This window comes from Macaca thibetana, chromosome 10, assembly GCF_024542745.1.
Source record: "Macaca thibetana thibetana isolate TM-01 chromosome 10, ASM2454274v1, whole genome shotgun sequence".
NCBI classification, from domain to species: domain Eukaryota; kingdom Metazoa; phylum Chordata; class Mammalia; order Primates; family Cercopithecidae; genus Macaca; species Macaca thibetana.
The window spans coordinates 4,469,999-4,494,262 of record NC_065587.1 but is presented as its reverse complement, the minus strand read 5'-3'; the positions used below and the strand labels follow the sequence as shown (position 1 = coordinate 4,494,262).

Genomic DNA, 24,264 nt, shown 5'->3' with positions numbered 1-24,264 from the left:
TTCTGGGCATGAAGTAGAAGTGGACAGAACACAAAACCCCTGCCCCACGCAGCTCACAGGCATTAAAGGATTGAGTGCTGAGCATGCTTGGGGTCAAACTAAAAGATTTGAAGATATTTATTCTGAGCCAAATATGAGTGAGGGCGGCCCATGACCTAGTCCCAGGAGACCCTGAGAACACGTGCTCAAAGTGGTCGTGCTACAGCTTTTGGTTTAGTACATTTCAGGGAGACATAAGCCATAAACCAGTACATGTAAGATGTAACATTGGTTCCCAAAAGGTGGGACAACTCGAAGGTGGGGTGAGGCTTCCAGGTCATACATGAATTCAAAGATTTTCTGGGCCTGGGGCAGGGACTCACGCCTGTAATCCCGCCACTTCGGGAGGCGGAGGTGGGCAGATCCCTTGAGGTCAGGAGTGCGAGACCAGCCCGGCCAATATGGTGAAACCCCGTCTGTACTAAAAATACAAAAATTAGCTGGGCATGGTGGCGGGCGCCTGTTATCCCAGCTACTAGGGAGGCTGAGGCAGGAGAATCGCTTGAATCTTGGAGGCGGAGGTTGCAGTGAGCCGAGATCACACTATACTTGGATATCTTTCAGGGCCTGCCATCTGTCACGTCGGTATCCTACTGCCTAGACAGTCTTAAGTCTGTTTTGACGTTAATGCTGGTCCGAATTCCAAAGGGAGGAGGGTCTACTGAGGCGGGTCCCACCCCGCTTTTCCCATCAGAGTCTGAACTCGCGGTTCAGGTTCCCTTTAGGACGCCCCTGGCCTAGAGGAGGGTCCAACGGCTGGCTGCGGGGCTTAGAATTTTATTTTTGGTTTACAGCACAGAAGAAGAGCAGTGAGGAAGGGGCGCGGGTGGGGGGTGCAAGGCGGCGGCTCCAAGAAAAGCCAGCCCCTCGCGGCCCGACAGAGTCTCCGCACCCCGCGGGTCGGTGGAGCCTCAGTGGCGAGCGCAGGCGGGTGCTCGGGAAACACAGCCGCCGGGCAAGGGAGGGCCGGACGGAACACAAGCGCGTAGCCGCGGCTTCCGGCCGGGCCACTAGCGCGGACCCTACGACCGGGGAGGGACTTCCGGCAAGGCGCGGAAGCGGCGGTAGTGGCAAGTGGAGAAGTTGTGTGGCTGACGGATGCAGGCGGTGAGGCACGTCGTGTGTGCCCTGTCCGGCGGCGTGGACAGCGCCGTGGCCGCGCTGCTGCTGAGGCGAAGAGGTGAGGCGGCCGAGACCCCCGCCCGCCCCCTAGCGAATGTGTCCGCGAAAACCTGTCCCCGTCCCTCGTGGCGTTGGGCAGATCGCCTCCCTCCCTGGGCCCCTGGTTGCGCAGGGGTCAGCAGGAGGACACCCCGTCCTCTGACTTCGGTTTCGAGGCTCCTCGCCCTCCACCTGTGTAGTCGGAGGTGTGCGCGACGGCAGCTCCGACTACCTGGGAGCAGTTCAGCGCCCCTCTCCACCCGCGCCCACCCCCAGTGAGAAGCCGGCGGGCCGGGGTGGAGTGGGGAGGGGAGGGGAGGGCTTCTCACGGGTCTGCGGCGTCTACATTCGCCTGTGAGGCCGGGGACATTGGTTACGGGAGCTGGGATCGCCGGGCCGGAGGCCTGACCTCTGCACACGCCGTGGCCGCCAGGTGGGAGGTCCTTGTCCTGCCCAGTCAGCAGCAGACGGACAGCTGCCGCGCGGCGGGTCTGCTTGTTCAGTGTCTCTTGTGTTCTCTGCTCGCTGGAGGACAAAGTTTTCTCCAGAAGTATTTCCATTTCTTCCGGCATCTAAACGGAGCCCCACGGGTGCTTAGGATTCCTCGGGCCCAGCGCTGAAATGAGCGCTTGTTTAACTTCACCTGTGTGGCTCCCCGCGGGAGGCCTCATTCACTTAGTAACGTTTGTGGAGCTCTGCTTTGCGCCATCTTTGGTTCCTGACCTTGGGCGAGTGAATTAAGCCGTCCCCTGTAAAATTCGGCTAACTCCCGCCTCACGGGGTGACTGGAGGGATTAGATGACATAATACGTATTGATGAGTAAGTGCCCAGCACATACGAGGTACTCAGAAAACAGAAGTGGCTATTAGTTTATGTTGTTAATAACCATGGTTATTATCGTAGGTAGTAGGTGCCAAAGAGAAGCGTAGGCAGACCACAAGCAGAACTAGTTGTGAGGAAGGGAGAGTGGAGGAAAGCATGCTAGAGGTGGAGGTGTTCAGCTAAGTCGAAAGAAGAATAGGATGTCACTAAGCAGAGACTTGGAGGTGGAGGCGGCCCCCCCGGCAGAGTCAGCAGTTCGAGCAGAATCACAGAGGCCTGCAAGTGTTGGCTGTTTCTGGCCAGATGGAGATGGAAGGAGAGGAGCCTGGAGCACGTTTAGCCCTGATTATGGAAGATGCTATGCCAGGGGCTTTGGACTGTTAGGTAGACAACATTGGTCTGGTTGATCTGGGATGGGGGTGGTCTTTTGCGTGTGACGGTGCAGTTTTGGCAAAGCTTTGTCATCAAATTTCTGTTGCTTTGGGTACTATATAAAGCTTCCTTCATCAGTCATTTGCCCTTTCATTACATTCAGCCTGCCGAAAAGAACCAGCTTTCTCATACGGGGTCAGCACCTGTGTAGTTTGCTAAGGTGGTGTAAGGCTAAAGTTAGCCTTTCCAATATTTGGGTGACTATTTTGTTACAATTGACAAGGTAGAAAGTAGGTCATAAACTAAGTGGTACAGCTCTTACAAAATATGGAAACTTTTAATTATCTTTATATCTGATGACTTAGAATCTAAGTCTTAGGTGGTAACTAGAAATAACTTTTGAAGAGTTTCCTTTTCTGATAACCGAATGGTGCTTTGAAAAATTCTGTTGAGGCCGGGCGCGGTGGCTCAAGCCTGTAATCCCAGCACTTTGGGAGGCCGAGACGGGCGGATCACGAGGTCAGGAGATCGAGACCATCCTGGCTAACACGGTGAAACCCCGTCTCTACTAAAAAAAATACAAAAAAACTAGCCGGGCGCGGTGGCGGGCGCCTGTAGTCCCAGCTACTGGGGAGGCTGAGGCAGGAGAATGGCGTGAACCCGGGAGGCGGAGCTTGCAGTGAGCTGAGATCCGGCCACTGCACTCCAGCCTGGGCGGCAGAGCGAGACTCCGTCTCAAAAAAAAAAAAAAAAAAAAAAAAAAAAAAAAAAAAAAAAGAAAAATTCTGTTGAGTTTTGACTATTCCTTCGTGTATTCCACACACACTGGCTAAGCCCCTCCTGCTAGGCATTGTGGTGATACATCGATGGGGACACAAAGATGAGAAATTACCACCTCTCTTATCTTGGGGACGCAAGCACCAAGACGGAAACCAGATCCCTGAAGCCACATGGCAAAGCAGGGACTGCCAGGCAGGCCAGGCACAGAGGCACAGGAGCACAGCGTAGGGGGAACTTCTCAGAGCTCAGAAATCACTGCCGTTTTACCGAAGGTTGATTAATGTATTTTCTTTAATTGACCTTCTTCCCGCCGCCAGGTTACCAGGTGACAGGGGTGTTTATGAAGAACTGGGACTCGCTGGATGAACATGGGGTGTGTACTGCCGACAAAGACTGTGAAGATGCTTACAGAGTTTGCCAGATCTTAGACATCCCTTTCCATCAAGTGTCCTACATAAAGGAGTATTGGAACGACGTGTTCAGGTGAGTGCAGGTCACAGCACAAAGAAGGCCTCCTCACACTGTGGGTGCTTGCAATGAAAGGATCGCGGTAGTCAGCCAGCCAGACGCCTGTGCAGCCCAGCGCTCTCCCTCCACGGTGGTGCCGAAGACTGCAGGAGGCCTCAGCCACCCTGGGGGCTCTGTGTTAGCAGCGAGGCCTGGACGCCACAGCACACCCAGCTGTCTCACTCCTGTCGTTTTGCCACTTGCCTGAAGTCTCTTTAATGCTTTCTTGGGCCTTGAGCTGTTTCTGTTGCCCAGTTAGGGTAGGGCAGGGGAGCTAAGGCTGAGGGCTCCCCTGGAAGGTGAGCACCAATGCCTGTGTGCTATGTGGGTCAGCCATTAAGGGGGTTCTGAGAAAGAGTTAGGTGATACATGGCCTGTGCCTCTGAAAACAAAAAACAAACAAAAACTTTTATAAAACCTAATACAATCCCAATAATTAAGTGCTGTGTGCTAGGTGCGTGCCACATCTAGGAACATTAAGATGTCTGCACTGTGACCTGGTTCTGTAGGAGTTTGCGGTCTAGTTGGGAGGACATTATCTTCACAAGAGGTGATAGTGATGCGTGGCACGCAGGAAGTACCAGTGATGCTGTCAATCACTGAACCCAGAGGAGAGAGAAATTTGCAGAGAGGAGTAATCAAGAAGGCTTCATGCCAGTGGAGGGGTTGGAAACAAAGGAGTAAAGAAGGCACTCCAAATGGGGTATTGAGAGCAGCATGAAGAGGAGAAGAAATGCCAATTGTGTATTTCAGGACCGTTGTAAAATTTGGCTGGACTTTTGTTCCTGCAGTGGAAGGAGTGTAGGGCTTGTCCTCCGGTGAGCCCTGACTGCGATGAATGTCAGGCGGTTGTTGAAGGCGTCTGACATAGCAGGCCATGTGGCAGGACAGGCTGCCCCTGCCTCAGTGGCCTTTAGGGGCAGAAAAGCCTTGGGTTGAGTCCTGACTGTAGCTTATTATATGACCCTGGGCAATTTACTTGACTTTGTTTCTTTAGTTGAAAAAAATTCTTTTTCTTTCCTGCTAACAAAGACCCAGAAGAGATTCTTGACTTTTCTAAGCCTCAATTTTCTCACCTTTAAAATGAGGATAACACTGATGCCTCAGTGTAAGAATTGAGATTAGGTTATAGTATGTATGCCTGGTATATTAGTAAGCAGTCAATAAACATAGCTGTTTTTCTTTTCTTTTCTTTTTTTTTTTTTTTTGAGATGGAGTTTTGCTCTGTCGCCCAGGCTAGAGTGCAGTGGTGCGATCTTGGCTCACTGCAACCTCTGCCTCCCAGGTTCAAGCGATTCTCATGCCTCAGCCTCCCAAGTAGCTGGGATTGTAGGCGTGCACCACCACGCCCAGATAATTTTTGTATTTTTAGTAGAGACAGGGTTTCCCCATGTTGGCCAGGTTAGTCTCAAACTCCTGACCTCAGAAGATCCACTCGTCTTAGCCTCCCAAAGTGCTGGGATTACAGGCGTGAGCCACCACGCCAGCCTGCTATTTTTATTTTCATTATTAAAAAGATGAGTCTGGGGAGCTAAGCTGTGAGGATGCAAAGGCATAAAAATGATATAATGGACTCTGGGGTGAGGGATAAAAGACTACACATTGGGTACAATGTCCACTGCTTGGGTGACGGATGCACCAAAATCTCAGAAATCACCACTGAAGAACTTATCCATGTAACCAAACTCTACCTGTTCCCCCAAAACTATTCAAATAACAATAAAAAGAAATTTAGATTCAGTAAATTGACTATAGTCACCTAAAGAATCAACAGAAGAGCTTGAACATGAACCCTCTGTGACTCTATGCTATGACATGTGGGTGCCGTATATGTTAACAACATGGGCAAAACTGATGGCTGAATTTTCCTGGGGGAAGTTATCTGTAGAATGCATGATAAATGCATTAAAAACATCTGCAGTTTCCTCGGGGACATAAGAAAAAGAGTGTGGCAGCCAAATATAGGATAAATATGGGAGAAGACCAAAGGCAGAGAGTCTCAGGAAGTGCTGTTGCTGCAGATTTGGACTTCATGGGGAGGGACTGTGGGAGTGGAAGGTGAGGGCTGGCTTGTTGGACCCAGAGGACAAGTCCACCGGGCAGTAGATCTGAGGTGCTTGTTAAACACAGACCTGGACCGAGGTCTGGGTGTGGCCCTGGAATCTGCTTTAATAAGTACTTCAGCTGTGCTTGTGTTGGGGCGTTGTCAGGGTCTTTCTTTGAGAAAAGGTGTGATGAGGCTTAGGGACTGATGTGTGTGGGAGACCCGAGAGGAGAGGAGTCAGCAGTAGTTTCTTTTTTTTTTTTTGAGACGGAGTCTCGCCCTGTCGCCCAGGCTGGAGTGCAGTGGCCGAATCTCAGCTCACTGCAAGCTCCGCCTCCCGGGTTCACGCCATTCTCCTGCCTCAGCCTCCCGAGTAGCTGGGACTACAGGCGCCCGCCACCTCGCCCAGCTAGTTTTTTGTATTTTTTTTTTTTTTTTTTTTTTTTTTTTTTTTTTTTTTTTTTTTTTTTTTTTTTTTTTTTTTTTTTGAGACGGAGTCTCGCTCTGTCACCCAGGCTGGAGTGCAGTGGCCGCGATCTCAGCTCACTGCAAGCTCCGCCTCCCGGGTTCACGCCATTCTCCGGCCTCAGCCTCCCAAGTAGCTGGGACTACAGGCGCCGGCCACCTCGCCCGGCTAGTTTTTTGTATTTAATAGAGACGGGGTTTCACCGTGTTTTGCCAGGATGGTCTCGATCTCCTGACCTCGTGATCCGCCCGTCTCGGCCTCCCAAAGTGCTGGGATTACAGGCTTGAGCCACCGCGCCCGGCCTGTTTTTTGTATTTTTTAGTAGAGACGGGGTTTCACCGGGTTAGCCAGGATGGTCTCGATCTCCTGACCTTGTGATCCGCCCGTCTCGGCCTCCCAAAGTGCTGGGATTACAGGCTTGAGCCACCGCGCCCGGCCAATCAGCAGTAGTTTCAAGATCAAGGCTGGGTGGCTGGGGAAAGCTGGTTTAGGGGATTCCTCATGAGTACTGTAGAGTTTGAGGTGACAACAGGGAATCCAAGTGAGCTTACACTTCACCTGCTAGCACCGCTTTTTCAAAGTGTACGTGTGGATGTGGTTTTTGAAGTTTAGCTCAGCTGAGGCCAGATAGGAAGAGTGACTTGAATACTATGGCAAATGAGGAGCAGTGCTGGGATTAAAACCCAGCTTTCCAGGCTAGTGCTTGTTGCCGCCTTCTGGCGCTGCTTGATAGAGACTGAAAGGAGGAGGCAATTCTTTTCCCATCTCTGGGGCTGCCCCCGAGCTCGCCCCAGGCTCCAGCCAGCCTGCCCTCTGTCCTCACCCAGTACCAGCTGCCCGTGGAGGCACTGTCTTCCTGCCGAACACTCACTCCTCCCGTAGGGCTCTCTAGCTCAGAAATTTCTTTCGTATTCTTTCATTCAAGACCCACTGGCCTTCACGGATCAGAGTCCAGATACGTTTTAGCTGCTGAGTCTTTTAAACTGCTGTCTCCCTCCCAAAGTGCGGGAAAGGCTTCTCTTCTTTCCAGTGAGAGAAGAGGCCAGGCTACTCCATTGTTTTTGCTAATGCCAGATGACACACCTTCCCGTCCGCTGTTTAGGAAAGGGTTAACAGTATGTCTTTTCAGAAACTGATTTAAATGTTCGACCTCTTCAATATTTATTGATGACTGTTATATAGAAAGCTTGTTGGGTCTAGGACATAGAGAGACACAGACTGTACCTTAAGTAGTTTATAGTTTAATGAGCTTCCTGACAACTTTCTAATAATTAAAGCAAAATGGAAAGAGTGTAATAGCATCAAGTGTTGTTGCAAACGTGGAACAACATGAGCTTTTATGAACTTCTAGGGGGAGCGAGAAGTAGGAAAACAGTTTGGTACCCGCTACAGTGGAAAATATCCAAGGAACCTCTGACCCTGTGCAGATCCATGATCTGTCTGCATAACAACCCTCTTGATCAGCCTTGGTTTTTTTTTTTAACCCTTGTTGATTAATAGAGAGTTTTAGGTTAAATGAAAAAAATCACTTATACCAAAAATACACCCATTTTTAAACTCCCAAAATAGGCGTCATAACCCTCTTGAAGTGAATCCTCGAAGACTATGTAAGTCTTGCTGGTATCACGGCATCTTTTTCTCATGTTCAGTCAGTCTGTTAGAGCAGAAATTCACTGAATTAGGATGGCCTGATCCACTTTAAGCACCCAAGAGGTTGCTTGTTCTCAGAAGTGTGTTTGTCACGCGAGGAAAGTATTTTTGGTGTATTTGCCCAGTGGCGCAGCATCCCAGGCTGAGATTGCAGAATGGCTCATGGAGCCCTGGTGCGGGGAAACCTCTGACTGGTTTCTCCTCTGCTCTCACCATGGCCGCATCCTCACAGAAGAAGGCTTCTGTGACAAAGGTGTGGGGGGTTGTCTCCATACACCAAGCCGTGGACACAACTGGGTGTCCTCTGATTCAGTTCCAATACCATCTACCTGGAGATAGTGCTGGATGCCAAAGGTTGGGGGTTCCGTCCCCAAGATGGACTCTCCCTCTACACCAGTGGAAAGTGTGGGCCTGTAGAACTTACCACCCACTGGCTTCCCGTTGGGATTCCCGTAACTTCCTCTTTGGGTTCGATTATTAATAATTTGCTGAAGTGGTTCACAGAACTCAGAAAAACACATTTACCAGTTTATTATAAAGGATGTTGCAAAGGATACAGATGAAGAGTCGGGCCGGGTGAGGTATAGGGAAAGGGTGTCCACACCCTCCCTCGGGCCACCCTCCAGGAGCCTCCACAAGTGCAGCTGTGCAGAAGCTCTCTGAACCCAGTACTCTTGGGTTTTTATGGAGGCTTCATGACATCGCCATTCCTTCTCCCGGGATACAGAGTGGGACTGTCTCTGGGGAGGGTCTTAAGACCCACAGTCAGAAAGGTAGGTGCTTGTAATTCTAGCACTTGAGGAGGCTGGGGCAGGAGAATTGCTTGAGGCCCGGAGTTCAGTATCAGCCTGGGCACCATGGCAAGACCTCATCTCTACAAAAAAAGAAAAGGATGCAGTGGGCCGGGCGCGGTGGCTCATGCCTCTAATTCTAGCATTTTGGGAGGCTGAGGAGGGCAGATCACTTGAGGCCAGGAGTTGGAGACCAGACTGTCCAACATGGTGAAACCCCGTCTCTACTAAAAATACAAAAATTAGCCAGGCATGGTGCTGCACACCTGTAATCACAGCTACTCTGGAGGCCGAGGTGGGAGAATCGCTTGAACCCGGGAGGTGAAGGTTGCGGTGAGCTGAGATCACACCACTGCACTTCAGCCTGAATGACAGAGCAAGACTCCGTCTCAAAAAAAAAAAAAAAAAGAAAGATGCAGTGAAAGGAGGGCAGGAGGTCAGAGGCCTGTCCATGAGGCCCGTCCCTGAGGCCCACCGCACCCAGCATGACAGCAAAGGACTAACGGGTGAGGTCAGAGGCCCATCCGTGAGGCCCGTCCCTGAGGCCCACCGCACCTAGCATGACAACAAAACAATAACAGGCTAAGGGAGTTGCAAGCCAGGAACTGTGGAAGAAAGCCAATGTATAGTAGCATAGCACCACAGCCCTGCAGCAGAAGTCTAGAGGATTTCATTTCTACTGTCACTCAGGCATCTTCTCTTCCTCACCTAAGCCCTGCTGTGTTGGAGGAGTCCCAGAGGCAGGGGCTCTCCCCACTCCTGACCCCATAGGTCCTGTGAGTCTGCACGGAGACAGTGGCTCCTGAGCCGGCAGGGAATAACACCTTGTCCGGTGGCCCATGCAGCAGGTTATAAACAAATGTTCGAAGACAGTGGCTTTATACTGAAGCTCTCCTGTTTTGCAGAAAATTACACTTGTGGTATGACAAGGAGAAATTCTACATTAAGCAATTTAGTGAACTTTTTTTTTTTTGTTTTTTTGAGGAATGTTTCACACTTGGAACTGAAGTCATTTTCTTTTATTCTAGTGATTTTTTGAATGAGTATGAAAAAGGAAGGACTCCCAATCCTGACATAGTTTGCAACAAGCACATCAAATTCAGTTGCTTTTTTCATTATGCTGTGGATAATCTTGGTAAGTAATTTGGGTTTAAAACTTCTTTTTTTTTTAGAGACAGGGTCTCACTCTGTCACCCAGGCTGGATTATAGTGGTGCGATCATGACTCACTGCAGCCTTGACCTCCTGGGCTCAAGAGATTCTCCCACCCCAGGCTCCTGAGTAGCCTGCATCACAGGCGTGCCACCATCGTGGCTAATTTTTTGTGGAGATGGTGTCACAACTGTATTGCCCAGGCTGTTCTCAGATTCCTGGCCTCAAGCAATCCTCCTGACTTGGCCTCCCAAAGTGCTGGGATTCCAGGCGTGAGCCCCTGTGCCTAGCCACTTTCTTGTTGTGGAAACTCCTGATACTGAATAGCTTGTGTAGACCACCTCTTGATGTCTGTGGCTATGATTTATGAATTTTAGGTTCTTTTTCCTGTCGCCTGCCATTGGAGTCACCATAACGAGTTTCTGACGTTCTGGCTCGGGCTTCTTGGTTTGCTGTGTTCCACTGCAGCTCACCCTGCTGTGTGTGGCTACGAGATACCATTGTAAGCCAGGGGCCCAGTAGCGTCGGCGCTTTTAGCAATGATGTAGATGAGGCTTGCAGACTCAGTATACGAGCAACCTAAAGCTGAGTTGATGATGATCATGAAAGTTTGTGGAGTTAGGAATAAACAAATGCCTACAAAAACAAAAAAATCAAAAAGAAAAATCTTAAATTTCAACACTGGGCTAACACCAAAAACATGAAACTCAATAGAGAGAAATGCAGTTTGCTAACTAGGTTCACTCATTCTCCTAGTACAAGATTGGAAAGACCTAGCTTGGTTGCCATTGAATGTGCAGAAAATCTGGGGGATTTGGGTGCCCCCAGGCTGACTGAGCCAGTAGTGTGATGTCTTTAGTCAAAGTCAGCACAGACTGAGCTCACCCTGATGATCAGAGAATGTCTGGGAAGGAGTGACGCGTCCACCATGGTCTGTCCTGGTTAGACCGTGTCCGTTATTCAGGAAAAGAGTGACAGACTGATAGAATGTGAATTGATTTTTATTTTCAGGGTATCCGGAAATATGTCCTCCCTGAACTGTTGAGATTACTTTGGGTCATAGTGGCAGTGGTCAAGTGTGTGAGTTAGGATGACATTCTTTGTGTGACCAGAGGACAGAGTTAGGACTGGCAGGAGGAAGAGTTTCCTGGGGTGGAGGCGCAGGCAGCTGTTCAGGAACGGAAGCACTGAGCTCTCTGTCACAAAAGCTTTTTAGGGAGCCCCTAGGTGACTGGCTGTCAGGCACGCTGTGGAAGGAACTGCTGTAGTGAATATTTCCACACCTGGATGAAAGGCATGAACCATGCAACACAGGATGACGGGACATGACACCCGGACTTCTGAACTCACCGCACTTCTCAGGGGCATCCTGCACTTTTTCTAGTATAAGGGCTGTTCTTTAAGGACATAGATTTAAAGTGGATTGTTTTCTCTATGAGAAACTCAGTCAAGATGAGATCATGTGTTTCTAAAGTGCCTTTTTCAGGTCGTTAATATGCAGCAGTTAATTCTTGCTGTGTCTTCTGTTTACAGTGAGCTAGTGTGGTTGGTTAAGGATGGAATCCATTTTGCTGCACCTTTCATAAAAGTCTCTCCCAAACTAAGTATCTGTAATTTTTTCTTTTTTTGAGATGGAGTCTCACTCTGTCACCCAGGCTGGAGTGCAGTGGTGCGATCTCAGCTCACTGCAACCTCCACCTCCAGAGTTCAAGCAATTCTCCTGCCTCAGCCTCCCAAGTAACTGGGATTACAGGTGGCCACCAACATGTCTAGCTGATTTTTGTACTTTTTTTGTAGAGATGGGGTTTCACCATATTGGCCAGGCTGGTCTCAAACTCCTGATCTCAAGTGATCCACCCACATCGGCCTCCTAAAAGTGCTGGGATGACAGGCATGAGCCGCCGCACCTGGCCCAAATATCTGGAATTTTTACACAATGAAAAGGTTCTGGACTCGTATGCGCCTTGTTAGGCTCTTTGGCTTTGTGTAATATGAAAAGAAGAAACAGTGTGCATATGATTCTTCACTCTGATGAAAACAGTACATATTTATTACAGAAAATTTAAAAGAGGAGAAATGACACCTACAATTTCACTCTCAGAATCAAAGGAATAGACCTGAGATTTTTCTTCAATTGTTTCTCTACAGTAAAAACAGTGGAATCATGGTGTTACATCATCACCCTGCTGAACAGTGCCAGGCGTTTTCCTGTGTTAGTAAACATTCTCCGTAAGGACCCCCGTTGTTACGGCAGTGCATTGTCATTCACTTCACATTCTCCCAGTGGTGAACATTTTGGTCCATTTTGGTGCTTATTTATTTATTTATTTTATTTTATATATTTTCTGAGACAGCATCTTACTCTGTTGCCCAGACTAGAGTGTTGTGGTGCAGTCTCAGCTTCCTGCAGCCTCGACTTCCCAGGTTGAAGCAATCCTCCCACCTCAGCCTCCCAAGAGGCTGGGACTACAGGTGTGCGCCACCACGCCTGGCTAATTTTTGTATTTTTTGTAAAGATGGGATTTCACCAGCCCAGGCTGGTCTTGAACTCCTGAGCACAAGCAATCATCTGCCCACCTTGGCCTCCCAGAGTGCTAGGATGACAGGCATGAGCCACTGCGCCTGGCCTCCCTTAGTATTATAACAAACCCTGAAATGAATATTTTGTATTTAAATCTTTCTGTGCATTTCATACAGTTTCCTTAAGCTAGAAGTTAACTTTGGAAAGGCTCTTAAAAGTGCAGTAACACTTCAAGTAGCAAGATTGTATCAGCTTCAGAGTCCAAGGCTGCTTGTTTGATGGAATTGGATGTGTGCCTCTGTTCCCTGGGATCTCCATGTTTGGGGGCAAAGTGGATTGCGCAGCCCGTCAGCCTAAAGACTTGGGGTCTGTACTCTTCTTTTGTGCCTTGGTTTATGCTGATCAAGGCCTGCAAGTTTGAGTCTAAAACCCGATCCTTGTGTTCTAAAAACCTCACAGGGGCAGATGCCATTGCCACAGGCCACTACGCAAGAACTTCACTGGAAGATGAAGAAGTTTTTCAGCAGAAGCACATTAAGAGGCCAGAAGGGCTTTTCCGAAATCGGTTTGAAGTTAGAAATGGTAAGTTAAAGTGCCCAGATCAGAGCTGAATTCTTGTGAATAGAGTGAAATCTTTTGAGGAATGACAGTGGGTTGTGCCTGAGGATCACGGCCACCCCTCCCTCTGTGCTCCGGAGTAGCTTGTATGGGATTCACATTTGAAAAGGTGCAGTTACCAAGAGGGCATTTCCCCTCAGGGCCTGTGATTGGGTAGTAAGAGATGTCCCTGCCGGCTATGGCGAGGGCTGGTGGAAAATGACATCAGATATTGATAATCCAGCTCTAGACACTGCGTTGGTGATTTGAATGTTCCAAAAATATTTGGGTAAATATTTGACAGTGATAATTGGGGTGCTGTCAGTCTAGCCAAGGCCCTGTACTTAGCAATAAGTTCTCAAGGGCATGCGGTTCAGGCAGACTTTTAATGTGCTGTGAGCACAGGATCTGCTGTGGATCGCATAGGCTCAGCAGTCAGGCTTTGTAGCCATATGTGTGTTAGGGAGCCAGGTTTCACCTTTTTAGAAAAAAGTCAATAGCAGACAGTGAGCTGGGAAGCTGTTGGCTTGTTCTGGTGTACATGTGTATGTAGAAAAGAGGAATTCCCTGCATTGTTGAGTGAAAAACCAAGTGGAGCTCAGAGCCGTGTTTCTGCAGGGAGCATCCATCAGTGTAGGACCCCTGTAGGGCAGCATTGCTCCTCTGTCCAGAAATTCAGATGTTGGAGGGAGCCTTGTCCTGCCATCTAGGGAACAGGGGTATTTGGGGCTGGGGCTGGGGCAGGGCTTTACATGCACACATTTCTTTTTTAAATTTTTATTTTTTTTTGAGATAAGGTCTCTGTCAACAAGGCTAGAGGACAGTGGCCCAATCTTGGCTCACTGCAGCCTCCACCTCCTGGGCTCAAGTGATCCTCCCACCTGAGTCCCACCAAGTAGCTGGGACCAGAGGTGTACCCCACCACACTTGGCTAACTTTTTCATTTTTTTGGAGAGATGAGGTCTCGCTATGTTGTCCATGCTGGTCTTGAACTCCTGGGCTTAAGCGATCCTCCCACCTTGGCCTCTCAAAGTGTTGGGATTACAGGTGTGAGCCATCAAGCCTGGCCTCACACATTTCACATCGCCCCTCTTAGCAGTCCATGAGGTGTGTGCTCTCATCCCGTTTCACAGATGAGGAAACCGAGGCCTGGATGAAGCCACCTGACCTAGGTATCTCGGGCGGCAGAGCTGGATTGCAGTGCACTTCTGCTCACTCCCCAGCCCCTGCTGTTTTTGCTGGGTCAGGCCCCAGCTGAGTTCTTTCCTCAGCGTTGCTGAGCCTATCCTGAAGGCTGCAGCGATGGGGCGGGGCTGTGCTTGGTCAAGGGAGCCCTGAGTGTGCCAACAGTCGTCTGCCACCCTCTGTTCCCTCCTCTCCTTCCTTCCTTATGCCAGAGGGTGATCAGGTAACTGTACTAACTTGAGCCCAGAGAATAGCAGCCCACTCCCCTAAGACAGCCCCCCATTTCAGGAAGACATGGGTTTGAATGCAGAGTCCTGCCACTTGGGAACTCCGGGGTGGAATTCACCAAGTAATTGTGCATTTATGGGACCTGAGGAGCTGGAGGGTTAATTTCCATGTTGAATAGATGTGTCTGCTTACCTCCTAGAACACTGTGTGCCTTGCAGAGCCATCGACCTTTATTATAGGCCACATGCCCTAGGAAATGTCTGATAGTACTGATGGATGCATTTTGTTGAGTGCGTTTGGCGTGTGGGAGTTCTGATGATGCCACAATGTCTTGGCCTTCACTTGGTTTGGTAGGCACACTCAAGGTTTCCATTTCATTCTTCTTCAGTTGCCCTGGCTTGGCCTGGGTCTCTGGGGAGAGCACCTGCAGGGGCAGTGGAGGGCTTGGGCTCAGGGTTGGTCAGCACCTGAGACTGGCGCTCCTAGGCCCAGCCTGTGACTAGACCGATTTTCCCCCACACAGCGTCCTACCACCGGCCTGGCAGAGCCAGCACGGGCGCCGGCTTGTCAGGCTCGAGCACAGGCAGCCTCCTCCAAATGTTGTTCATTCCTTTCTGTGCTTTTCCTCTACAGTAGTTCAGTTAGGGTCACCACCTTGCTTTTTTGAAAATCATAGATTTTTAGTTTGTTTTAAAATGACTCAGAACTAGAAGAAAATGCAAATGGCTCCTAGTTTTCTGAGGCTTTTACACACATGCAGTGTTTGACTGCAGTTAGTTTGGGATTGAAAGTGGACTCTGAGGCCAGTTGCGGTGGCTCATGCCTGTAATCCCAGCACTTTGGGAAGCCAAGGCAGGCGCAGATCACGAGGTCAGCAGTTCGACCAGCCTGGCCAACATGGTGAGACCGCGTCTCCACTACAAATACCAAAAAATAATGAGCCGGGCGTGGCGGCACGTGCCTGTAGTCCCAGCTACTCTGGAGGCTGAGACAGGAGAATCACTTGAACCCAGGAGGTGGAGATTGCGGTGAGCAAGATGCACCACTGCACTCCAGCCTGGGCGACAGAGCGAGACTCCATCTCAAGAAAGAAAAGAAAAAGTGGACTCTGGAAAGTGCCCTACTTCCGTGGCGACTGGTTGGCTGAACTTAGTCTCGCTTGTTGCTCAGTTCTGCTGTTTGTACCTGCCAAGTAAGGGAGTGGGACTTGGGAGGCTGGGCAGCCTCCATTCGCGCCGCCTCCACCTGCATCACTTTGGGCGAGTCATGTATAATGAACCGGGCTGGTTCCAGTTTCCCCTCTGTAACGTGAGGAGAATTCTCCCTCTCATGGCTAACGTGGGATTCAGCAGATGGACAACCCTAGCTACACAGTGTGTGTGCTGTACGCGTGGCTCTGCCAAGCCAGGAAGGGTACATGTGCTGTCTGACCGTTACGGCATGTGGCGTGCTCTGAGTGTAACTCGAAAGGAGAAGTTCATGAGAAAGATTGAAAGAAGCCAGAAAACTGACATTCGTCTTAGTTTTTTGCCATTGATCACTGAACTTGAAAGTGGAGAACTGGACAGTTCTGGCCAGGTTTACTCACACCTCTGCTCCATTGCCTTAAAGCCAGAAATGGCTCTTTACAATCACATAGGGAATGTTGGAGGAACTGCAGGGGCACCTAACAGATGTCAGCTGAGACTCTAAGCAAAAAATGTTTTTACCAAGAAAGCTAATGTGTTCACAGGTAGAACGCTGCTGGTGCTGGCCCAGCAGTGAACCTGGAGAGTGTAGAGTTCTTGAAACCACCGTGGCAGGAACACATCCTGTGGTTGTTGGAAGAAACCACAGCTGACGCTGTCAGTAGAATTTTCTGCAAGCGGCTAGCTTACTCCATTTTCCAAGATTTGGCTGAATTTATTTTAGGTGTTTTTTTTTTTTTTTTTTTATATCACTTCAGAACATTTTTTCATGTGATGTTTCATCGTTGAAAATATTATATTCTGAAGTATGAGCTGGAATAATTTCTTTGTCATATAAAATCCTTGTTTTTTTTGGAGGTACAAATTTTTCTTACATTAACCCAGTGGCGGTCTTTTCCCTAGTAGTTGCTATTGGATGTTGTTGTCTGCTTCTGACAGGCTAGGGATAGTCTGTCTAAGGGAACAGAAGGACATTGTTGAAAGTGAAGTATCATTATTTTTATTCCTGCAACGTCTTTTGTTCTTTATTCTTGGCAGCGGTAAAACTCCTCCAGGCAGCTGACAGCTTTAAAGACCAGACCTTCTTTCTCAGCCAGGTTTCCCAGGATGCCCTGAGGAGAACCATCTTCCCTCTGGGGGGATTAACAAAAGAGTTTGTAAAGAAAATCGCTGCTGAGAATAGACTTCATCATGTGCTTCAGAAGAAAGAGGTATGAGTGAGCAGTTTCCTTTGATTAGTGCCTGTTTCCCTTTCCCGCCTGCACGGCCGCGGAGCAGCTGGGCCTGTGGGTCCGGTACCACTTCCCCTTCTCCAGGACCTAACACCAAAGGCCAACCTTGGAGCAATAGATGGAGGAGTTTGCTCAGGCGCACGGTACAGGGCTCTGCTGACATCCGGGAGCAGCCTACAGGAGACTCCTTGCTTTTTTCCTCTCCTCTGACCCTTGTGATAGGCAGCTTTCCCCGCAGCCTTCGCAGCTGGTGGGGTGCTCTTAGGATGGCCTGCCTGCCAGGTGAGTGCCAGGCAGTGTGACGCAGCACCGAGACCCCTGGAGGGGCAGGTGCTTTGCCACCGTCTGCACGCTGATGTGCCCTGTCATCCACTCGCCCGGCACAGACTCGTTCGGTGCCATCTGTTCCAGGCGCTGTGCTGCTGGGCCTCGAGGATATGGTGACGTGCACAGAGCTCCATCTTTGCCTCCATGGAGCTCACCCGCGAGTGGGGGACACAGACAGGAGGCCAATCAGTGTAAACCTAGAAAATGTCTACGGAGGGAGGTGTAGGATCCTGGGCGGGAAGCACCAGTGGGGTCTGAGAGTAGGGAATGGAGATGCCAAAAACAGCCTCAAAAGAAGTTACATGGAACCTGAGACCTGCAGGATGAGGGGATCCGGTGTCCCAGAGAGGGCTGGGAAAGTCCAGATGAGGGAATGGCAGTGCAAAGGCCTTGAGGCGAGGAGAAGCCAGGAGGATGGCATGGGGGTGCCTGTGTGTAGCCCCAGCTCCTCGGTAGGATCGAGTGCACCCAGGAGTGTGAGGACACCCTGGGCAACATAGCGAAACTTGTCTTAAAAAGAGAGCATTGGCGGAACGAGGATGAAGTCCGTGGGAGGAACTTGGGGATGGAGGGCGAGGGCGCTGTGGGATGAGCCTCACCTCTTCCGGGGCTGGTGCGGTGGGAGCTGTCGCTCCTTCTTGTCTCCCTGGTAATGGAACGGCCATACCTTTCATCAGAGCCATCTTCCCTGAAGAGCATGCCCACCCCCGTTCTCCTCTCTAGTCTTCCGTTTCCATTGTTGCTCTGTGGTGGGAGCTGCAGGGATGGAGGGGCAGTCTGGAGAGACACAAACCCGAGAGTAAACGATGCAGCCCCTGCTGGGGCCACGGTGGAGAGTGCACGCCGCCCAGGCTCCCCAGCTGGGGCAGATGTACTTGAGGAAGGCACCTCTCCTCTGACTCCCCTGGAGCCCTACCCTGAGGCCTTAGCTTCGGGCCTGGCTTTTCTGCTTTCTGCCCCTCCTCTGCTCCCTGTCTCTCCCCAGGTCCTTCTTTCTTCCCCGGGGCAGCTGGTGTGAGGTTCTGCCTCGCGGGGTCATACCCTGCAGGCTGAGACAGTGAGGTGTCCTCTAAGGTCCTGGCCTTGTGTGCGCCGGCTGTGACTGGTGGCCAAGGGTGCTGGTGGGCAGCTGGGCCCGTACCCTGGAAGCAAGGTGTGGGGTGAGGCCGGGAAGCCCCGGGGCCCGCTCAGGATGTCTGGGTACAGTGTGGGCCACCCCCACTTCTGGTCCTCTCACGGCTGCCATCTTCTCATTTCAGAGCATGGGCATGTGTTTCATCGGGAAGAGGAATTTTGAACATTTCCTTCTTCAGGTCAGTGCTGGTCTTTGACACAAAGCGATGGGGCTGCGTCTCTGCCCTGGGCCTGGATCTCCGTCGATAATGAAATGTTTGTTTTCCAGTATTTGCAGCCTCGACCTGGTCACTTTATTTCCATAGAAGACAATAAGGTTCTGGGAACACATAAAGGTGAGGTGCAGACTCTGCCACTTGTCAACTGAAATGCCTGGAGCTGTGGGGTTTCAGCTCTGGGAGACTAGACCAGGGTGCCCGTCGTCCCTTTCACTTGGCTGGTGAATCGTAGAAGGCTCTGTGGGGTGGCCGGGGGTAGGCAGGCATGGCCTAGGGTGGAACAGTTGCCTTGATGAGGGCTTGCATTTCAAGATGTGGCCTCAGCTGAAATGCTGGAGTTCATGAAAAGCGCACCTCTGACTTGGAAGGACTATACTCTGTGAGTTACGTATCAAATCCCTGTAAAAAGAATGATTTCCTTACTGTGTAAGGAAAATGTTAAACTACACAAAACTCCACTCTGATTCAGGGAGTAAGGGGGATGTCATGGCATGATCTGAATGATTAAGGACCACATGCAGTGATGGGATCAGGCGTCCTGCGCTGGCTGGGGTGCTGCTGGCTCACGTGCAGACCCTTACTGCGGTGAGGCCTGCATGAGCTTATGCTGTGCCTGGTGTCAGGGGACAGGCTCTGAGTTAGTCAGCAGTGTGCAGTCCTGTTGTGGGGACAGAGTGCAGCCATTGTTGGGTTAGTACAGTGGTGGGGATGTGCCAGCCGGCGTGATGATCAGGCAAGTCTTGACGCAGCGCAGGCCTGAGCTGTGGGACTGGCCAGGGGAGCGGGTGTAGGTGGTGCCTCGCGGCGAATTGCACTTGGAGATCTTCCACCTCTTGTGGAAGGGAGAGGGCAAGCTGAGCCGGGGCTAGGCGTTCCTGAGACAGGTTGAGGTAACAGCCTTGCCTGGGACAGAACTGCAAGGCAGAACTGCCCATGTATCTGCCAGTCCTGGCCCCAGCAGGAGCCAGTTGGATGACTCATGGTTTCCACCTGCAGTTCAGTTCACTGAAGAAGGCTGCCGGCCTAGGCCACGTGGTAAATCCCATGAGGTTCTCTCTGCCTGTGTGCACCACGGCAGGGGAGGGAGGCAGTGAGTTTGCCATCTGCTCTGTGACATTGTGAGGGTGCACAGAGGGGCTGGGGGTAGCCCTGATGCAGTTACTGCTAATATGAGATGGACACTGTTAGACACGCAGCTATGTCATGGGCTCAGCAAGAAGGGCCCCTGGCTCACACAGAGCACCCAGCCACATCCTGGGCCTAGAGTCACACACGGAGCACCCAGCCACATCCTGGGCCTAGAGTCACACACAGAGCACCCAGCCACATCCTGGGCCTAGAGTCACCCACAGCACCCAGCCACATCCTGGGCCTAGAGTCACACACAGAGCACCCAGCCACAGCCTGGGCCTAGAGTCACACACGGAGCACCCAGCCACATCCTGGGCCTAGAGTCACACAGAGCACCCAGCCACATCCTGGGCCTAGAGTCACACACGGAGCACCCAGCCACAGCCTGGGCCTAGAGTCACACACGGAGCACCCAGCCACAGCCTGGGCCTAGAGTCACACACGGAGCACCCAGCCACATCCTGGGCCTAGAGTCACACACAGAGCACCCAGCCACAGCCTGGGCCTAGAGTCACACAGAGCACCCAGCCACAGCCTGGGCCTAGAGTCACACACGGAGCACCCGGCCACATCCTGGGCCTAGAGTCACACAGAGCACCCAGCCACAGCCTGGGCCTAGAGTCAGGGGCTCCTACAGCTGGAACCTGTACCTTCTAGGGTACAAAGTACCTGCTCGGTGGCCACTGGCTCCTGTGTCCAGCCCAGGCCTGGACAGTGATGAGAGGTGCCCAGGTGCTTGGTCAGGGCTGGCCTTGGTGGCTGGAGAATCATAGCTTCCTAGTGAGCTGGGCTTGCTCTGGGTTGCCCTCCCAGCATCTGCCTTCATGAGAGGCGTGCCATGTGGGATGGAACTTGTTGCCCAGCGTCATGGAGAAACTGTCTTTCTGTAGGTTGGTTCCTGTATACCTTGGGCCAGAGAGCGAACATCGGTGGCCTGAGAGAGCCCTGGTATGTGGTAGAGAAGGACGGCGTCAAGGGCAATGTGTTTGTGGTGAGTGGGCCGGCCCTTGAGACAGCACTGGGGCTAGTTCTGGCAGGGCCAGCAGTGCTTACGGACCAGGGCTTGGGAAGGCCTCCAGCAGCCGTGGCTTCATGGAGCCTGTGACTAACTGTTCCTGTCCTTGGTCCCCTGCCTTCCTGCTGCATCCTCCTGGGACTGGCCATGGTGGCAGGAGGGTTTTTTTTTCTTTTTTTTTTTTTTTTGAGACGGAGTCTCGCTCTGTCGCCCAGGCTGGAGTGCAGTGGCCGGATCTCAGCTCACTGCAAGCTCCGCCTCCTGGGTTTACGCCATTCTCCTGCCTCAGCCTCCCGAGTATCTGGGACTACAGGTGCCCGCCACCTCGCCCGGCTAGTTTTTTGTATTTTTTTTTTTAGTAGAGAAGGGGTTTCACCGTGTTAGCCAGGATGGTCTCGATCTCCTGACCTCGTGATCCGCCCGTCTCGGCCTCCCAAAGTGCTGGGATTACAGGCTTGAGCCACCGCGCCCCGCCGGCAGGAGGGTTTTAAGGTATTCATTAGGCCCTGTTGTGTGCTGGCCTCTTAATCATCACTGAACCCTTGTACACAAAGTTTATCCAATTTGACAAAAGAGGACAGCGAGACCCGGAGCTTGGGTGGCTCATCCGGTGGAGAGGGCATGGCCTCAGTGCCAAGGATAGTGCCCGCCGTGGTAGGATCCAGTGAGTTGTCATGAGCCAGGTGCAGATGGCCAAGCCAGGATCAAACTGAGCCTTCCACCACAGCGGGGCCCTTACCACTGTGACCCTGGCCTCAAAGCAGGGCTGCTCAGCAGGGGCAGGCTCACCCCACCTGCAGGGGACCTTGCCAGTGTCTGGAGGCATTTTTGGTTGTCACGGCTTGGGTGGAAAGGCAGGGGCACGGGTGCTGCTGCATCTGTGGGTCAGGCCAGGGATGCTGCTGGCGGTGTTCAGCACAGCCTCTTCCCTGAATGGCCCAGCCTCCACCTTGGCGCACAGAGCTGAGAAGGCCCACTCTCAGCGCCCTGGCTGCCGGCGCGTGTTCTGACACGAACGCTGGGGCGCCTTCTCTTAGACGCAGGGGGTGCCAGTAGGCCCAACCCGCCGATTCCAAGACATCTCCTTCTAGGAAGACTGTGGGGTGAAAAGCCTGGCTGCCAGTGAATTAAATGATCTAGATTTCAGTTTGCTATGAGAAGACCAGAAGGGTTACCAATGGCCTCCTGTCCCTGGACAGGTCTCATTGCCTGCCTAGAACCCAAAGCCCTTAACTTCATGCTCCTTGTCCTGCTTCAGGGGCGGGGCTTGGCGCAATCCCAGGAGGTGACAGGGAGCAGGGGCCTCAGAACCAACCTAGGGTGGCTGGGACCCTCCATACCAGGGCCAGTCCCAGGGTAGCTGCGGGAAGCCCGCACCTACCAGTCCCTCCTTCCTCCTCAGCTATTTGGGGGGTGGTGCGATTCCTGGGGTGGCCTTCTTGAAAGAAAAGCGTGAGGTGTGGCTGGCCGCTGTGGCCCTGTGAATAGAGAATCCAGTCCTCAAGGGTGGCCGTGGTAGTGCCCCACAGGTGGTTGCAGGTGGAGGGCCTGAGTCAGACTTGAACCTGCAGCGTTCACTGTCACGGGCTCGGATCTCACCCCTGCCTCTTAGTCTCTCATCTGTGAAATGGGGATTCAAAGACCCAGCCGGTGATGAGTTTCTGTGGTGGAGCGCTGCGAGTGGTGCCGGCACTGTTACCTGTGTGTGCTGGTAGGACTGTTGTTCCCAGGGACCACACCGAGGCCGGCCTTGGGGTGAGGTACCCCTCGGTGTCCCCACCTTTGCATTCCACTCTGCAGGCCCCCCGGAGGGACCACCCAGCCCTGTACAGGGACCTGCTAAGGACCAGCCGCGTGCACTGGATCACGGAGGAGCCGCCTGCAGCGCTGGTCCGGGATAAGATGATGGAGTGCCACTTCCGATTCCGCCACCAGATGGCACTAGGTGACTGACAGGAGGGCTCCTGAGGACGGGCCCCTTGAAGCTGAGCTTCCCGAGGCCAGATTTGGGCCAGGGATGGGAGACACTGGGGTAGGAAAGTCCCGTTGTGGAGATTATTTGGTGATTACCTAAAATATTCAGAACTCCCGTGTTCTGTGCCTGCCCTGAGTGAGGCCTGGGGGTGCTGGGAGCAGATGCAGGCAGGCCCCAGTGTGTGGGGCTGAAGCAAGAGTGTACACTGTCCCGCAGTGTTCTGCTGCGCCCAGAGTCCAGGCTGGGGCTCCTTTTTCCCTGGGGCCCCGAGGTCTGAGGTCGACCAGGCAAGGCCTGTGCCCCCTCCAAGGGCCCCTCTCTTCTACCCAGTGCCCTGCGTGCTGACCCTCAATCAAGATGGCACCGTGTGGGTGACAGCTGTGCAGGCTGTGCATGCCCTTACCACAGGACAGGTGAGTGGGGGTGAGCCCAGCTCTCACTGTGCTCCAGGAGGACTGCACTGCTCTTCACCATACCAGGGCACCTGGGTTACAGAGGAAGGGCCTGAGGCCCAGAAGTAGGGTGTGCTCGGGTCACACAGCTGGTGACGGCAGAGTGCCACCAGACCTGCCCTGGGGGCTCCTCCCGCAGTGACAACTGTGAGAGGATTTCCACTCTGATGTCACCAACCAGCCAGTTCCTCCTCGGGCCCTGAGAGGCTCAGCTGCTGCCCGGGCCCTAGAAGCGAGGACAGAAAATGGAAGGGGCATGAGGACTGCGCTCAAAGAGGCAGAGGGTTGGGGCCCCTGTGGGCTGAGTGTGTAGGAGCTCTAAGGATGGGCGCCTGGCGTACGCAGGCCTGAGGGCTCTCCAGGGGCAGGTGGCGGGAGAGAACCTGGGTTGAGGGGAGCGGAAGCATCCTCTGGCTGCCACCATGCTACCTCCTGTCATAGCTCCACATTCCCAAAGGCTTCAGAGACCTGCCAGTCCCTGGAGTGGCCCCTGTGACTGTCCCACTCGGGAGAGGTACCCTGACCCTGAAGACCCTCCCTGGTGAAGCTGCTGGGTGCCCCAGGCCCCTCCTCTCCTGTTCAGCAGCAGCAGAACCCCTGCTCCCCTGGCAGCTCCGCCGCCTGGCGCTCCGAGCACGGGCCGAGGCCCAGAGGGGACCACTCTGCCCCTGCCTGCCCTGGGCTGGCTCCCTGTGGCACCCCTAACGCCAGGGTCTCTCTTCCCTACAGTTTGCTGTGTTCTACAAGGGGGACGAGTGCCTGGGCAGCGGGAAGATCCTGCGGCTGGGGCCGTCCGCCTACACCCTCCAGAAGGGCCAGCACAGAGGTGGGGTGGCCATCGAGAACCCCAGTGATGGCCCAGAAGACGGCCCAGGCCTGCGTCCCTTGCCCTGACAGAGACGGAGCTGCTAGAAGGAACCTGGAGAGCAGGCCCAGGGCTGGGTGGCTGGTGAGCAGTCCAGGTCCCCAAGGGCCCAGCTTACTGCTGCCCAAAGCAGAGGAAGCCAGGCTGGTTAAGGGTCCGAAAAGCCTGCAGGGGCCTCGGCGAGCCCCAGGAAGAGCCTCACCTCCAGGCTGCGGCTCTGGCTGCCAGAGCATCTGCTGGCTGGTGGGGTGGCCCGAGTTCCCCTTCACCACCCCCAGGGAGGGTTTCCCACCTCAGAGCACACCGAGGGGACCTGCAGGGGGAGCTGCAGGGACGGCGTGGAATAAACATTCTTTCAAGGACACAGAGTCTGACCGCTGCCTCTGCTGGGGCCCGGGGGCTCCACATCACTG

At 52.6% G+C, this 24,264-nt stretch overlaps 2 protein-coding genes across 6 annotated transcripts in view; one reads left to right on the top strand and one right to left on the bottom strand.

Moving 5' to 3' along the window:
- Nucleotides 1–24,264, bottom strand: part of CDPF1 (cysteine rich DPF motif domain containing 1) — a 376,436-nt gene that overhangs the window by 96,637 nt on the left and 255,535 nt on the right. The window lies entirely within an intron of this gene.
- On the top strand, nt 696–24,213 carry TRMU (tRNA mitochondrial 2-thiouridylase). 5 transcript variants are annotated; one of them, XM_050805926.1, is made up of 11 exons: nt 696–1,219; nt 3,493–3,658; nt 9,662–9,768; nt 12,765–12,887; nt 16,541–16,713; nt 18,321–18,374; nt 18,464–18,530; nt 20,435–20,535; nt 22,360–22,504; nt 22,865–22,947; nt 23,716–24,213. In XM_050805926.1, exons 1-11 carry the CDS (start codon nt 1,138–1,140, stop codon nt 23,878–23,880), a joined length of 1,266 nt encoding a protein of 421 aa, XP_050661883.1. In that variant the 5' UTR covers nt 696–1,137; the 3' UTR covers nt 23,881–24,213. The 5 variants fall into 5 exon arrangements, with proteins under 5 accessions (XP_050661883.1, XP_050661887.1, XP_050661884.1 ...); XM_050805927.1 differs by lacking the exon at nt 696–1,219 and adding an exon at nt 12,482–12,671 and having other exon boundaries at nt 3,630–3,658; XM_050805930.1 differs by lacking the exons at nt 696–1,219; nt 9,662–9,768 and having other exon boundaries at nt 3,563–3,658; nt 16,600–16,713.

Coding starts and splice junctions, on each gene's coding strand:
- TRMU (XM_050805926.1), top strand. CDS start 1,138: ATGCAGGCGGTGAGGCACGTCGTGTGTGCCCTGTCCGGCGGCGTGGAC. Junction 16,714..18,320: donor ATGTGCTTCAGAAGAAAGAG/GTATGAGTGAGC, acceptor TTCTCATTTCAG/AGCATGGGCATGTGTTTCAT. Junction 22,505..22,864: donor CCGCCACCAGATGGCACTAG/GTGACTGACAGG, acceptor TCTTCTACCCAG/TGCCCTGCGTGCTGACCCTC.